Source organism: Schistocerca cancellata, chromosome 12 (genome assembly GCF_023864275.1).
Source record: "Schistocerca cancellata isolate TAMUIC-IGC-003103 chromosome 12, iqSchCanc2.1, whole genome shotgun sequence".
Lineage (NCBI taxonomy): Eukaryota > Metazoa > Arthropoda > Insecta > Orthoptera > Acrididae > Schistocerca > Schistocerca cancellata.
In genome coordinates this window covers 78,111,313-78,129,111 of record NC_064637.1, presented here as the reverse complement: position 1 = coordinate 78,129,111, position 17,799 = coordinate 78,111,313, and the positions used below count along the sequence as shown (strand labels likewise).

At 39.8% G+C, this 17,799-nt stretch overlaps 1 protein-coding gene across 1 annotated transcript in view; it reads right to left on the bottom strand.

Annotated features, from left to right (window-relative positions):
• Positions 1–17,799, bottom strand: part of LOC126109472 (protein timeless homolog) — a 505,261-nt gene that overhangs the window by 468,514 nt on the left and 18,948 nt on the right. Inside the window, exons 6-9 of the mRNA XM_049914500.1 lie at positions 16,144–16,307; positions 10,995–11,112; positions 8,823–8,969; positions 8,616–8,728 (exon numbers count right to left, since the gene is read on the bottom strand). Coding sequence (XP_049770457.1) covers positions 8,616–8,728; positions 8,823–8,969; positions 10,995–11,112; positions 16,144–16,307 — 542 coding nt within the window. The remainder of the gene's footprint in view (positions 1–8,615; positions 8,729–8,822; positions 8,970–10,994; positions 11,113–16,143; positions 16,308–17,799) is intronic.

Genomic DNA, 17,799 nt, shown 5'->3' with positions numbered 1-17,799 from the left:
TGACATAGGTATGTTCGTTAATTGGTGCACTCGAAGAGTATGCTTAAATAATAATAATAATAATAGCCCTAGTTTCTGGCACCAGGTGAAAATATGGGTTGTAAGCAGTCAGAATGGGGTGTGGGTGCAGGAAAAGAGGAGGAATGATCAAGCAAGTGATCAGGGTGCCTCTGTGACATTTATAAGGATATGGTCACAAGTTATAACATGTGTTCAATATGGTCCTCCAACTCAGCAACATGCTGCATCCGTAACACGGTATGGGTGACAGTTGCTCGCAGCATACCAGGTTAATCGGAGTGATATGTCATCAAATGCTATCCTTCCTATCAAGAAGAGTCAGGCTCCATCCCTGATAAAGACACAATCCTTCAGATTTCAGATATCACCACAATCAGAAGTCACATGCATTTAGGATGGGGGATCTGGAGGGCCACATATCCTGAAATTGCTTAGAGATAATGTGGTCATTACAAAAGGTTTCTTGAAGTGAATTTTTCACCTGGCAAGTAATATGCAGTGTTGCCCCATCTTGCACACAATAGTGGTGTGGACTAGAGTGCTGCAACGCTCCGTGTTTGACCGGTCACGGCTCGCCTGTTGAAAGGGGGACCGAGCCGCTCGTGTCCGGCCCCATACGGCTCGGCTCGCTCACGTACTCGCCCCATGTCTGTTGTCCGGATTCCAGACACGCGGATAACTGAGCATGACCGGTCACCGCTGACGTCTCACCTCGCCTCGCCCTGGCTCGCTGCACTGTGCTGCCAACGCCTCCCTCTCTCTCTCTCTCTCTCTCTCTCTCTCTCTCTCTCTCTCTATTTCTGTCTCTCTCTCTCGCTTTCTTTTAATACAAAAGTAATGTTTCCAAGAACGGGTACGTTACACAGCTAAATTCATAGAGCACTTTCTTTTATAATATTTACTCCCGTCTTCCTAAGGTCCGGGAATTTTGTTGTAAATAAAACATTGATCAGAAGAGACCAATCTGTGTTAATGTAATGAGATGTAAGCGTAAAATAGTATACCTGATTATGCGAATCAGTCCACATATCAACTGTCGCAGCACATGTTTTATTAATAACTTCCGCAATAACAGAAGGCATTACACTGTTTCGTATTGCATCAGCTTGTTCTTTGACATGTGTGCTTATAGTAGAGGGATGTGGCATGACATCTGCCACGTTAACTTTTCCATAATGCGCACCTAGATGTATTAATTCTTGGCCTAGTTCTCTGAAACCTTCACCGCAAACAGCATTAAAAGGTCTCATATCTTTAGCACACATTACAACACACTTTGCTGTAATACTATTTTTTATTACTGCCGGTATTCCTGAAGGAGCTGTATCTTTGTGAGGTTTCTTGCAACTGTGTTTCTTTAAAAGAGTGGTTCCCGACTGGAAACACAATAATGTGGAGCAGTTTATGCACGATACGTATCCAGTAGACGCACTGTTTTCGTCTACAACCACCAAAAATATGCTCCGTACTTGGCTTTTTAGACCTTCCCGTCTCTTCAATGTGTAAACATTGATTTCAGTCTTACGTCTTACTGCACTGGTTTCCTCGCACTGCATGATTGCAGAGAGAGAGAGAGAGAGAGACACCACAAATGAGAAGCCCGTACTGGCTGCAGTCTCACACGGATAATGCCACGTGTAATGTGTTTGAAGTTGCGTGCTACGTATTCGGTCACGGCTTCTGTGCTCGGTCACTAGAACTAGTGCGGACAGCCTATCCAGTTAGGGTGTGCTCGCCCCATCTCGTATTTTATGCTCGCTTACTCGGTCATGCAGGACTCTAGTGTGGACACAGTTCTACTGTTGCAAAGCTGGAATTAGATATAGCACAAGGAGGTAACATGAAGATGTCACTGTACATTGAACAGACCCATAGAGTGCCATCTCCTCAAACAAAAGAGGATTGAGAATACAAGAGGTTGTGAAACCACACCACACCCCCACATAAGCTCCGTGCAGTAGATGTTCCTGTAAAAAATGTGGCAGAGTAGAATTCCATACACGACAGTGTAGAAGAAAATGTGCCTTTTATGTCCAGAAAATATTCCCTGACCGTGTCAATCATTTCCATATGTGCCAAAAAGGAAGGGCAAAGTCCAATGTTGTAGGCTATCTTGGGGCTTCATTTGGTGCACATTCTGAACCTTGTGGGATATCAGTGTAAAAGAGCCGGAAAATCTGAGCTGTTGACCAGGGATGAGAGCATTTCTGTGACACAGTTCAAGCATTGGCAGCAGTGAGTTGTGTGCTGCTCAGTTGGCTATAACAACAACTTCAACAACAATTGCCACGGGAATCGACCACCTTCCTCTCCCTGTTGTACCAACTAATTCACCTGTATCTTCAAAATTCTCCATCATATTCTTCAGCCCTTTTACTGAAGTGTGGCCACGTCGCAGTGTCCCTGCTGTCGACATTCCTGCAATGTAGCGCTGCTATTGCTGCCGTACTGCTTAAAGAAGTTTACCGGCAGTACACTGTCTGCCACCTCAATAGCCATTGCATTTTGTACGAAAGACTTTGACCTTCTTAACCCTTTACACCAGCAGACACTTCACAAGAGAAATGGACACGCGTCACCAAGCAACAAATGTATACTGACGTCAAAACAAGTAACATTTAACATTCTGACTGCTTACAGTACCATGTTTACACCTGGTGGCAGAAAGTGGATCTATATTCAACGAGCGCACAAATTAATAAACATACTAACTATGCTTCAGAGTCCTGTGATGCACACAGCTGACACTGCAGCACTCGGAACACTGTCCACTCAATTGTAAGTACCCGGTACATTCCACAAAACTCTAAATGTTTCTGTTAAATAGACCTAGATTTTCGTCCGCATATACAGGGTGTCCCAGCTATCTTGTCCACCCAAAATATCTCCGGAACAATAACAGCTATTGGAAAACGACTTTCACCGGTATCAATGTAGGGCTGGGGCCCATGAATGTACATATTTGGAAACATTCTAAAACGAAAGCGTATGTGTTTTTTAACACAAACTTATGTTTTTTTAAATGGACCTCCTATATTTTTTCTTCAGCAATGCATAGCATGACAAAGCACATACACAATGGCGTTGATTGCATCGCAATATTCCCATTACATCCCGAGATACTAAGACGCGAAGTTGACGCTTGAAACACCCGACATGCGCTGCTAGCGCACGTCCTGAGGCTCAGGCATGAACCCCATGCTGCCCGTAATCGCGATGTGACTGACATGCGTAATCACACTTCCATACTTATCAAGAGGTCCGAAACGAATAATACGGTCTGCTGCCATCAACTCTCATAAGCACATAATGGTTTCCCTCTTGCACGTTTTATGTATCTACGTACACAATATGAACCTTACACCGCTGGATTATTTTCTTTGGGGAGCAGTGAAGGATGCTGTTTACCAACATGAACCAACAACACCAGAGGTCATGAAGCAACACATTATTGATGCTTGTACCGCCATCAAAGAGGAAACAGTAGCACGAAGTAGGGCATCCTTCATCCGCAGAGTGACCCTATGTATGCAAGCCAATGGGCATCACTTTGAGCATGAGATGTGAATGCTATGTTTAGTATGTAGTGCTGGTATCACGGTGGAAATTTCTACAAAGGGCCATTTTACCCAGTGATGTTAAGAAACATTTGTTTGCAACAATTTGTCATACAATGCATTAGATAAACATAACATTGATAATTATGTGATAATAAAAGTAATTGGTTAAACATGTTTACATTCATCTTCTATGTCCTACCTGAACTTCCCAACTCAAAACATTTTTACCTAAACTACGGTAAAACTTTTAGTCCACTTGCTCGTTTCACTAAATCCATCAACATGAATTTTACTATTACGAGTGAATGATTAACTGTCACTTGCGCTAGATCTACAGTAAAGTAAAGTTTTAATGTTGAACGGCATTACCTTTGTAGTAACGGATTAACGATAAGCGAAGTTAACTTTGTGAATAACGTTGCGGTACACAGATGTATTACAGAACCGCATCACCCCTAGCCTATGGGATAAATACCTGCTGGAATGTACGACGTTAATGCAGGATGGCAGCAGACCGTATTATTCGTTTCGGACCTCTTGATAAGTATGGAAGTGTGATTACGCATGTCAATCACATTGCGATTACGGGCAGCATGGGGTTCACGCCTGAGCCTCAGGACGTGCGCTAGCAGCGCATGTCGGGTGTTTCAAGCAATAACTTCACGTCTCAATATCTCGGGATGTAATGGGAATACTGCGATGCAATCAACGCCATTGTGTATGTGCTTTGTCATGCTATGCATTGCTGAAGAAAAAATATAGGAGGTCCATTTAAAAAAACGTAAGTTTGTGTTAAAAAACACATATGATTTCGTTTTAGAATGTTTCCAAATATGTACATTCATGGGCCCCAGCCCTACATTGATACTGGTGAAAGTCGTTTTCCAATAGCTGTTATTGTTCCAGAGATATTTTGGGTGGACAAGATAGCTGGGACACCCTGTAGACAGCTGATAACATGCCGTATCAATTTTTGGAGGAATTGGTTGTACACAGAAGATGAGTAGTACAAGGATAGCAGCAGTGGCTTTTTATGGAGTTGCTATTTTGTTCTGATATATATAGAAGTAACTATCACAACAACTGTCTGTGTAAGTGGATAACACCACCAACACACAAAAAAACACATTGCTTGTCAAAAGTGAGGTACAGCTGTTTTACACTTGTTCTATGAATTTTACAGTACACAGGTGTACAAGATATATGACAAGTACAAGAAAAATTGTAAAAAAACTTCCGGGAGAATTTAAATAATTTAGGATTCAAAGCGATAACTCACTGAGTTGTCAACAGGCACAAAAAAAATAATGGAAACTCTGCCTTTAATGCTTTTTCTATTAGATGATTGTCTCCTTTACTCCACTTTTAACAGCTCGAATAGTTAAGCTTTGAAAATAACAGAAACTACAAACACAGTTGACCACTGTGTCATAATATTTTTAGAACATAGTTACTTAATTGCTCATGAGACTTAAAAGGCTGTATGGCCATGGTCGAAGAAACTTTTGGTTCCCAACGATTTGTCCAGAGTTGTGCTGGATGAAACATACATCCTGGAAAATTCATCAGCAACTATGACATCTGGTTGTGAATGCCTATATAGTATGATAGTTGTCTTAAGAGTTAAATTGCATGGCGGAGAGGATGAGCTCATATATTTAATACAAATTTGCCTCCAGGTACTCATCAACAGAATGAAAAAGTGTGTTTCATTACCATCTCCTTTAGGTTCTCCCAAGAACAATGGTTTTATTTCTAATCGAATGGGGTAGTTTTCTGATAAGTCCTTCATAATTTCTGCTCAACCTATGGTTCACAGATAAGTTTTTGCCTTAGCTTGTTTATCATGGTTCTGCATTTCTCCTTTTGTTCCCCCATACACAACATAAGGCTAATTCTGGAGTGTAAAGATGAAGTTAGTTTTGAAATGTCTTGTCAGGATGGTGGGCTTGTGGTATTTTCCTTTTGATCTTCAACAGGTGTACATTTTAAAAAGATGTCTATTTCATACAGCATTCAGGATCATTCTTTTGTAAGCCAGATTACAGGACAGCCGTCAATTTTTGGAAGTTACTTATACTGTTCTCACTACAACACCTGCTATACTATTGTAAACAATGAGCTTTTGATGCAGCTTTTACTTATGCAACTGGCTAGTTTTCTTTATTACCATCATCCTGCGAGCTTATGGGTGCAGGCTTGCTCATGGTGATGTTTTTAAACTATGTAATGCCACTGTCTTGGTATTACGTGTCATTGAATGATTAGAGCTAATGATGCTTTCCAGTGCATATTCACCACTTTTTTACATTCCAAATGATCTGAAGATGGTTCCACATAGCAACTGAAACTAGTTATCGTACTTTAATTGTAACAGGAAAATTGTGGTGTATGCATTATAAGATTTTTATTTACAAAAAAAAATTCATTTGATAAATTAATAGTAATACACACTCAAAATGGCAGAAATTTAGTTAAAAAATAAAAAGACAGAAAAGAAAAAACAATAAAAGCAATTGGGAGATTTATGTAAGATCATTAATAACAAGCAGTACAACAAGAGGACTGGAACTGACACTTGTGGAACTCCACAGCTTATCATGGCTACATCAGAGTTTGTTCAGATTCTGTGCTTGTGCTTTTAACATTTGCTTTCAGATGCTAAGAAAGACTGGGATTTGCTATACCACTGAGACCATGATTTGCTTCACCATTAAGACCATATGTTTCTAGCTTCTGAATCCACAGTGAGTGATTAATGAGATTCGAAGCCTTGTGTATGTCAGAGTAAGCTCCAAAGGAAAATTACTTTTGATTGAAGAAATTCAAACTGGCGCCTGGTGAATGATACAACTTCATCGAGAAATACTTTTATTCAATTGTTTATGACCTTCTCAATTATCTTAGAGGGGAGTATGCAAATACGATGATAATTTTTTATCCTTTCTTGGACACTTCCCTTCATTGTCCTAACCAATTGTCTTGGCTACAGTTATATTCACTTCACAATATTTTGTGTATTTAGTTCACCGTGTTTAGCTGACATGGCCAATTTAAATGTCAAGTGTCTGTAGAGCAATTCTTGTTTGCTTAAATGCATTAATTTACATGTTGTCGGTTTTTTTAAAAAAAATAGCTTCTCATTTGCACATTACTTCATTTTTTTCCGGCATAGAACAATACATGCAAATTGGTCGATCACTCAAACGAGACCACCGTTCACGATGTAAATGGCGCAAGCATCTGTGCTGTGGCAGGGGAATGTATTGCCTCCAGCAGACCGCGAAATGCCATTTATCATATGCTGGCGCACTTGTTCTGCCGGTTAGCTGCAATTTGTTTAGGCAATTCAAAAGGCTCAATTTAGCATTTAAATCTCTGCCATTACATCCATACAAATGAAAACAATCTCGTTTTCAAAACAATGTTGATGCCGAAGCTTAATTTTTGTTAACTGACAGTCTGCTTTAGCTGGCCAAAGAGAGCTATGGGGGCACACATGTCACTGTGAAATTAAAAAAAAAAAATGAAGTTTGCATCTAGGCTGGGAGAATGGTGTTCATTATACACATATTCTACAATGTATCGCCACAAAGCGTAGATTACAGTGATGAATGCATGATGACTTGTAATTTAGTGGAGGGCTTGGTTTTCAACTTCTGAAAAATACATTTCAGAAATTCCTAACTAATTATTTCCACAGTGTCTCTGTAATACTAACATAAGGACTAGTACTGCATGCTTTCAGATTTTTTAATGAAAAGGAAGGAATGAAGCTGTTTCTATGGACACTGCTAGAACATAAATAGTCAGCCTTATTGATGCGGAATTCCTGTACACAAACTATAAGACAGCTTTCAACTTCTAGTTTATTATTCTTAAGAAATTACTTGCTTCCAACCCAAACTACAAAATATCCTATCCATCTCTAGGCCATTCCAACTCCCAACCACTTCTTGTAGGGATCATCTCTCTGTGGAAGATCCAGGAGCAACATCTGCCCAATCCAGCCACCCAGCAGTTAATATTCCTGTCCTGTCACAGGCTCATCCTAACCTAAATGAGGTCAAGCTATCTGTGAAAGTAACCGTGTCATAAACCAACTCTGCTGCCATCACGGCACAGCTTTTTATGTTGGTATGAGAACCAGCCAGCTGACCACTGGAACTGTGAGCAAGAACATCATTGACCACCCCACGACTTGGGCCATTTGAATTCTTTCCTCCAGCAATGTGCGTGTGAGTTGCGTTTTGTGTGTGTATGTGTGTGTGTGTGTGTTATATCTAATTTTGACAAAGGCCTTGTTGGTTGAAAGATAATTGCGTAGCAGTCTTTTTGTTGTCCCTTTCTACAACTCGGCATCTCCACTATATGGTGAGGTGCAACTATCCTTTTCACTATACCATTACCTGAAAAGTAAATGTGTTCCGCAATTTGGGCAGCAAAATAACTGGCAATCATCAAAGTAGGGATTAAATAAAATGTAGACTGCCTATAGCATGAAAGGCATTTCCAAAACCTGAAATTTTTTAACATCTAATATAAATTAAAATGTTAGGAAGTGTCTTCTGAAGGCATTTGTCTGCAAAGTAACCTTGTAAAGAAGTGAAACATGGATAGCAGACAGGTTAGAGAAATGTGGTGGTGTAGAAGAAGCAGAAGGCTAGATGCATAAATCAGATAACTAATGAGCAGGCACTGAATCGAATTGGGGAAAAAAATGTGGCCAAACTTGGCCAAATGAAGAGTTTGATAAGACATATTCTGTAGATAAAACAGTAATCAATTTTATAATGAAAAGAACAGCGGGTGAGGAAGAAATTGTTGGGAGAGACCAATGATGGAATACAGTAAATAGGATCAAATAGGTTGCAGTAGGCACACACAGGTGAAATAGGATGGAGGGCTCCATCAAAACAGTCTCCATTTGTTACTCATATAACAATTAAATGTTTCTCATTTGATTTCTTGCCTCAGAGAATCATAAATACGCATTCCAGGAGTAAATCCAACAGAATCAGAGAGAGGACTCACCTGACAAGCTTCACTTGGAACTTGTAGTTCCTGTTAAACTCCATGAAAAATTTCATCGCCCACAGATAATAGGACTCGTCATTTGCTTGAGTTTTAGCTCGCACCAGGTTGCTCTGTATAAGCAAAATGATAAAATGGTGAATTAGCAAAGAAGAGAATATAGTTATGTGGCACCAGTCTTCTTCATACCAACTACTTTCTACTCACTTTGACATGATACATCAGAGTGTTGTATGCTCCGATCAGAAATTCAGAACAGAATTCTTTCAGGAAGAGGCGAACACTGTATGCAGATCTCCGTTCAACAACTTCACTCTTCAGTGGTTGGCGATTCTTTGGTGTCTTTACCTTGTGCTGCAAAATTTGAAGACACATTAATCAAACTCCATGTCTATCCCTCAATCCATAAATGTAACACAAATAATTTCTCGTATTTCCTCTCAGATTAATGAACTCTGTTTCCATTCTGTCATAAGTGTCCCACTAATGCACAGATTATTTAAGTGTGTTATATCACATTTTGTGTCTACAAAAAGAAGGACAGCAGAAATGGTCATAGGTTTGTTTGACACCACAGAAATGCTGAAGAACCTGAACTGGAAAATTCTTGAAGACAGATGTAAACTAACCTGTAAAAGCCTATTTACATACTTTTAATCACCAGTATTAAGTGACGAATCTAGTAATATACAAGTGTCGACATATTTGCTCCTGTAAGGGTTGCAAAGACAAGATTAGGTTATTTCAGCATGCATTCAAGCAGTCATTCTTCCCACACTACATACACGAATAGAAACTGAAGAATCCCCATTACGTAATGCAATGGGAAGTACCCTCTTCTATGCAGTTCCCAATGGTTTGTAACGTATACCTATAAATATGGAATAAATAAGCAATGAACCAATATGTTGTTTACCATAATCAGCAAAAAGAACAATGTTTTTCAGAGACTGCATAAATGTCATGATTACTCAAAAAAAAATGGGAAAACAGAAAGAAGACACACATTTTTTTAAAAATATATTGAAGAAAGAGAAACGAGGTTGCTCATATACCTAAGGTACTTTTCACACACACACACACACACACACACACACACACACACACACACACACACACACAAATATATTATTGTTAATTGTTCCACTTGTGGAATTTCCATTGTTGTCATTATGTCCGTAATGAAATGTATTTGCAAAGCGTGAATTCATTGTTACAACAGCTGTACGGTTTACTACAGACACATGGAAATTTATGCTGGACTAATCTCGAATCCAGATTTCCAATTTGTCATGTGAAGTCACCTTAAACATTCTGGCTATCTGCGCACGCGTTCTGGACCAATCCAAACTTCCATATGTCACAGTGTCTATGTCCCATAGTGCTTGCACACTGTTCATCTAAGTCCCACATATGGAGACACTTCTCTGACTGTATTTCATGGGAATCACACAAATGGTGTGCGAGCACTATTATATGTCAACACGTTGATGTATGGAAGTGTGGTTTGGGCTGGGAAGTGTGCATGGATAGCCAAAGTGGTTAAGGTGACCACTCGCGATAAGTGAGAAATCTACGTTTGAGCCCTGGTCCGGTACAAATCTTTATGTGTAGACGATAAACCATATAGCTGTTGTAATATTGTATTCACAATTTGTAAATACATTTCATAACTTAATATGGCTGCATATCATCAGCGGTGACTGTTGCAATGAGCTATACAGACACACTTGAATACAGGCACTACACTCACTGAATTATGTCTGTCATTGCATATTATATATACACAGCAGTCAAATGAAAAGGAGATAGATGGAAAACAAGTAAGCTGACTGTTCATTAATCACCATAACAGTTAATACATTTATCCCACTGGGAGACAAGACTATCAATGCCATGGGCAGGCCCTTATGTTGCCAAGGTTGTTTCAAACATGCTGCATAGGTTTCACTGGAAGCCCTTACTCATCCTCCATGCAGTCCTGATTTCTCCCCATGCAATTTACATGTTTTTGGAGCCCTGAAGAAAGACAATTTTGGCCATTTATTTGATTCAGACAAGGTGGTATATGTCTGGGTACAGTCACAGTTCTGTAGCCAACTGTAAACATGTTTCCACAAAGGTACTGACTATCTTGTCTCACAGTAGGATAAATGTATTAATAGTTATGGTGACTGCTTTTGACATAATGAACAGTTAACTTACTTGTCTTCCATAGCATCAATTTCATTTGACTGCTCCTTATATTTCCTCATAATTTTCTCAGGTTGTCAGTTTACTTTTTAAAACCAAAAAGTGCCTCTGACAATTGTTTTTGAATATGGCACAAAACAACAACAAACTGAGTAAGTACAGCTACATGAATTAATGAAATATTACCTTTTCATGGTCAAATGTTAAGTCATCAAGTTTGTTTAACGGCTTATGGTAGATCAAATTGCGGTCACTTATAGACTTAAAGTCCTTTAGTACAAATGTTCCACCAAATCTTGAATGCCTGTAGACAAAACAGACACTTTCTTAAAAAAATTAATGGAGTGGGAGTGTATGTATGCGTTAAGAAGAAATGAGAATAACAAATTGAACAAAGATTAAATTAAAATTTCCATAAGATTATAATGATTTTAATTTATACTACTAACGTTAGATACTTCTAAATGAATCGCATATATTACACTTCACTATGATACTTTACTATTTTAATTGTAAAAATTATTTGAAACTGTTATCCTCATCTCAGATTTTCATAATGAACTTCACAAGAAATTATCAGTATTTAAGAATATTAAGAACAATGCGCAATCATTAATTCCAAGCAGGCATATTTATTCTTAAAATATAACATCAGAAACATCTAAAATTCTAGAAAGAATGATTATTTGTAAAGCCATTACACCAGGAGGAAAAAAGTACATCATAGAACTGAAATGGGTCAGTCCAAAATCCAGCAGAGCAATGAATCAGTGTGCTCTGAAAGATGAGGGCCGTCTTGAGCATTTTGTCCCAGTATTTTGCCACTCTTAGTACACTGAATTTGGACATTTCTGTGCTTTATGTTTTACACACACACACACACACACACACACACACACACACACACACAGGCAGAGAGAGAGAGAGAGAGAGAGAGAGAGAGAGAGAGAGAGAGTGAACCACATGTGCGAGTCACTCACCCTGACAAGTCCACACACAGAATCCTGTGCAATACAGCATTAGTACGCAAAAAATAGTGTACAGCTCTAGAAAGTATCATTTGCTTTGAACATAGTATTAGAAACTACAGGGCTATTACAAATGATTGAAGCGAATCTTAAGTTCACTGTAGCTCCATTCATTGACACATGGTCACGACACACTACAGATACGTAGAAAAACTCATAAAGTTTTGCTCGGCTGAAGCCGCACTTCAGGTTTCTGCCGCCAGAGCGCTCGAGAGCGCAGTGAGACAAAATGGCGACAGGAGCCGAGAAAGCGTATGTCGTTCTTGAAATGCACTCACATCAGTCAGTCATAACAGTGCAACAACACTTCGGGACGAAGTTCAACAAAGATCCACCAACCGCTAACTCCATTCGGTGATGGTATGCGCAGTTTAAAGCTTCTGGATGCATCTGTAAGGGGAAATCAACAGGTCGGCCTGCAGTGAGCGAAGAAATGGTTGAACGCGTGCGGGCAAGTTTCACGCGTAGCCCGCGGAAGTCGACGAATAAAGCAAGCAGGGAGCTAAACGTACCACAGCCGACAGTTTGGAAAATCTTACGGAAAAGGCTAAAGCAGAAGCCTTGCCGTTTACAATTGCTACAAGCCCTGACACCCGATGACAAAGCCAAACGCTTTGAATTTTTGGCACGGTTTCAACAGCTCACGGAAGAGGATGCGTTTAGTGCGAAACTTCTTTTCAGTGATGAAGCAACATTTTTTCTTAATGGGGAAGTGAACAGACACAATGTGCGAATCTGGGCGGTAGAGAATCCTCACGCATTCGTGCAGCAAATTCGCAATTCACCAAAAGTTAACGTGTTTTGTGCAATCTCACGGTTTAAAGTTTACGGCCCCTTTTTCTTCTGCGAAAAAAACATTACAGGACACGTGTATCTGGACATGCTGGAAAATTGGCTCTTGCCACAACTGGAGACCGACAGCACCGACTTCGTCTTTCAACAGGATGGTGCTCCACCGCACTTCCATCACGATGTTCGGCATTTCTTGAACAGGAGATTAGAAAACCGACGGATAGTTCGTGGTGGAGATCACAATCAGCAATTCATGTCACGGCCTCTACGCTCTCCCGGCTTAACCCCATGTGATTTCTTTCTGTGGGGTTATGTGAAAGATTCAGTGTTTAAACCTCCTCTACCAAGAAACGTGCCAGAACTGCGAGCTCGCACCAACGATGCTTTCGAACTCATTGATGGGGAGATGCTGCACCGAGTGTGGGAGGAACTTGATTATTGGCTTGATGTCTGCCGAATCACTAAAGGGGCACATATCGAACATTTGTGAATCCCTAAAATAACTTTTTGAGTTTTTGTATGTGTGTGCAAAGCATTGTGAAAATATCTCAAATAATACAGTTATTGTAGAGCTGTGAAATCGCTTCAATCATTTGTAATAACCCTGTACAAAATATGTAAGACATGGAATTCTAGCTCAGCTTGTGAGGGTCAGGGACTGGAGTAGGTATACACTACTTGATTGGAAGTATCTGCCCCCCCCCCCCTGTGTAATGTAGAACTGATCACTAGATGTCACGAGACGTACATCTGCCAGGAGAGATGAGTGACTTCACAGGTGGACATGCCACTGGATGTCACCCACATAACAAATTCATCATCAGGGATATTTCAACCCCTCTAAAGCTGTCCAAATTGACTGGTGCTGAAAGGACTGTGAAGGGGAAGCATGAACAAACATTCCTAATCCCAGACCAGATAGACCTCACATACTGATGGACAAAGATCTTCGAGCACTGCAGTGGACAGTCGGGGGAGGGGAGGGGGGGGGGGGGGGGGTTAAGACAGCTTAGCTACTGTGCGTAGGTACAAAGGTTGAGCAGCTCCCTGGAGTCAATGCTATATGGTACTTGAAGTGAAGTAAAGAACAACGCCAATGGCTAGGGATGATTGGAAACAAGTGATGAATTATGTGGGAATGCTAAAGTAGTGTTTTGGTTTGGTGATTGTCTCAGGAACATTAACGGCCATCACGGGTAGTGACAATAACGAAGTATTAAGGTGGTGTTATGGTATAGGAATGTTTTACAAATTAAGGCACGGTCTCCTTACTGCACTTAAGAAAACTCTAAATCCGGAAGGATACGAACGCACTTTAACACGTTGTGTACTGTATAGAGTGTAGGAACAGTCTGAAGATGACGATTGTCGATACTACAGTGACAATGCACAGTCATACAACAGCACCTATGAGGCAATTGTTTGTGGAGAATAACATTCCTGAAATGAAATGACCTGCCCGGTGTCCCGTTCTGAACCCAATGGACCACCTACGGGACAAGTCAGAATATTGACTTCACACTAGGCCCCACCGCCCGAAATTGCTGTCGTGTCTGGTTATGGGTCTTGAGGAAGAAGGGCTACCACTCCTCCATATACTTCTGGGTACCTCATGGTCTTCCCAGCAGTAAGATGTCATACAGATGAAGCACATATTAATGTCCACTAATAGGTGTCAACATACTTTTGATCAGATAGTGCATGCTGAAGACTACAAATCTGAAAAACGCACATTTTCAGCTCTGATCATCTGTATAACATTTCTTCCTGTTTTAATTAACTCAATTCACTCATCAATAATTAGTGTATAAGAAAAAATCAAATTATATCATGATTCTTGGCAATCAAATTAAAGGTTCCTTACACCTCAATAATTGAAGGAGTGTCTCAGTTCACAGGTAAGACAGCATGGGAACACCAACTCCAATAGAATGCTGTGTTCAAACCAGTCTTCAAGTTGTTGATTACATTACTTTATTATGAATATAATGGATATAATGAGGGAAACATTCCACATAGAAAAAGTATATCTAAAAAGAAAGATGATGAGACTTACCAAACAAAAAGCGCTGGCAGGTCGATAGACACACAAACAAACACAAACATACACACAAAATTCAAGCTTTCGCAACAAACGGTTGCTTCGTCAGGAAAGAGGGAAGGAGAGGGAAAGACGAAAGGATGTGGGTTTTAAGGGAGAGGGTACAAATGTCTGCTTGTGTCTGTGTATATGCGGATGGATATGTGTGTGTGTGTGCGAGTGTATACCTGTCCTTTTTTCCCCCTAAGGTAAGTCTTTCCGCTCCCAGGATTGGAATGACTCCTTACCCTCTCCCTTAAAACCCATATCCTTTCGTCTTTCCCTCTCCTTCCCTCTTTCGTGACGAAGCAAGTCTCATCATCTTTCTTTTCAGATACATTACTTTATTAGTTTGATCTCAGTCGATAATTGAAAGAGTAAAGGTAGCGGCAATAGTTCATGTGTCAAATCGTCGACAGGCAGATAAGCAAGACAGAGTAAGCTGACACACATGTTTTCTGGGCATGTACCATGCTTTTGTGTCAACTGACTAGCCAAAGGAGTCTTCACAATTATATAAGACAAAGAAAGTTGCTGGCTTCTGGACAAGTCTTTCTTCACAGCATACAGCTATAGAACATACAGCTACACACATACGCACACTATGTGAGTCTCATACAAGGATTCGTCTGAAAATTAGTAATGGTCTTAGTCTTGTTTAGGTGCCTATCAAAACTCAACTATATGTTGAGCTTTTACCTCTACTCTTTCTACTATATTCCACCACGGACTTCCTTACCATATTTAGCTTAATTTAGGGAATCAGGTAGTACGCTGGAGAAATTTTACCAGCATTCACTGAAACTGACATAAAGAAAAACAGAGAGATTAGAAATAATTTTGCAGGTGTTCCTGGATTCAATCACAGCAAGAAATTTTTCACTTGCCGGAAATCTAGCCCTCACCAAAAGCACGAGCATGACTTTCTACAGCCATACTTTGCATTTTTCTACTGCAAAATATTGTTAAAATGAATAAATGTTTTATTGATGAACACTACTAGTCAAAACAGTGACTGATGACAGTTATTCCATAAGTTTTTAATAATTGTCACAACTAATCAAGAAAAATATTCTCATATTACCCTGAAAGAAAAAACATTTCAAATGCTTTGAATTATCAGTTCTCCTCGATCTCTATGTCTCTATACCCACTATGTGGAATGTTTACTGTTTCAAAGTAAGAAAAACGTGTTCAGTGTTGGGCCAATTTACTGAGTTGTGTGTCTGGACACAGCTGAAGCTACTGTGTGAAGATTTAACTGCCATTTCTCCTGGTTACAACTAGAGTGCTACCAAATATAATTTCTTCTGAAAATCAACTGCTAAATACTCATACATACAATGACTACCTTCAGGAGGAGAATTACAATCTTATTACACTGAACAGTGGTAAGTGTTACCAAAATAATATCTCAGTTCCACACAGGACGCACCTGGCTCCTCGGAAACGTCTTTCCAGCTCCTGCCGGCGGCGTATCTCCTCGTTACGCACTGCTAGAAGCCGCGCCTCGTCCCGTGTCTTCTCCTCGATGCTGCGTTCAGGTGCAGCGACTGCCAGCTCATCCGGCTTCTGTTCTCGCAGCATCAGGGAAACTATCTGTTTGCAGTGATCCAGATATTTATACATATCACTCTGTTACATACAGTTTATTTACACAGATTTTGACCCACAGACATGCAAGAATGGAAGTTCACACACAAAAAAAGCAATAAGATCATAAAACTTTGTTAAAAACATAAGTTTTAACTAGAGTCTTGCATGGTGCAAAAGTGTCTGTTGCCTAAAATAGGCCTAAGGTATAGAGAAAACGTATCATTTGCTTCAGTTACTGAATTTAATTTGTCACATTCTGCAGGACCATGTGAGCCAAAACTAGCTGGTCACAGAAGATCTACTACATAATTCAAAGAAAACTAATAAAAATTAAAAACTATTAAGATTTTAAAAATAAAAATATTTACAACACTAAACTTCTTTTTTCAGTTATTCAATCTACACCCATAATCTTCAGCATTCTGCTACACTGTCTGAACTGTTTAAGGTGAACAACAAATAGTTCAAACAGAAAGAGGATACAGATTTCACCATGTGTAATTTAACCAAAATAATCCCATTTGGTAGGAATACTTAAAAATGTGATGAAAACATCACACGAGACACTAAGCTGTTTTGTGTACAAATTGGTATGGAAAGAGGTTAGAGATGTCAAATGAGCCACTTTTTTATTTTCAATTTGGAGTGGACATTAGAAGCAATCTGTCGAAGTTCTGAAGAATTAACCACACCAGCGCTAACAGGAAGTATTTTATGTAAAATTATAAACTTTCTGTGGTCGAACCAGAGACTGCAATTTTTTTTAAAAAAATATTGAACCGATGTGTAGTAGCCTAACTGTGTCATTCAGCAGCGTATTTCATATGTTGTATTAACTTATTCTATTTATATTTACAACCAAATTAGCTGTTATTCTTACACTGATTATTAAAATTTTAAACAGTTTTTATAGAGACCTTTAACAGTAGCAGTCTTTTTAAAGATTGTTTACACTTTTTTTATACTGACAAAATGATGTTTCACATAAAAGAATGCAACCTATGGCTCATGAGTAGGGATGGTTTATTACGAAAACCCGTTAACATCCCTGCAACCCCACAGAATGAAGTAATTTAGTTAGCTAAGCAGAAAGTACTGGTGTACAAGTTAATGTTATCCCAGTGGGAGCACGTAAATGGAGTTAAGGGTCACCAACAGAAGCCAAGGAGAAAGTTCTGCATCCTACGGCTCCCCTATTCCAGCAGTAAACACGTGCCTCACAAAAGGGGGTTGCAGGGCTTCTGAATTGCTTTCTTCTGGCACGAGATGCACTGGGGGCTGTTACATTAAATCACTCGGTGACAACAATACTGCCAGATAGGGGGAGATACAATACAAAGACAGAGCTGAGGGGCAGCTGAGGAAAGGGGGAGATGCAGGAGATAGGCAACGCTCTGACTGCATTACATGGCTCCTCACCAGCTCATCCATACAGTAAAGCAAAATGTTCCTCTTCTTCATACTGATCACACTATGAAACACTTCAGACAGTCCT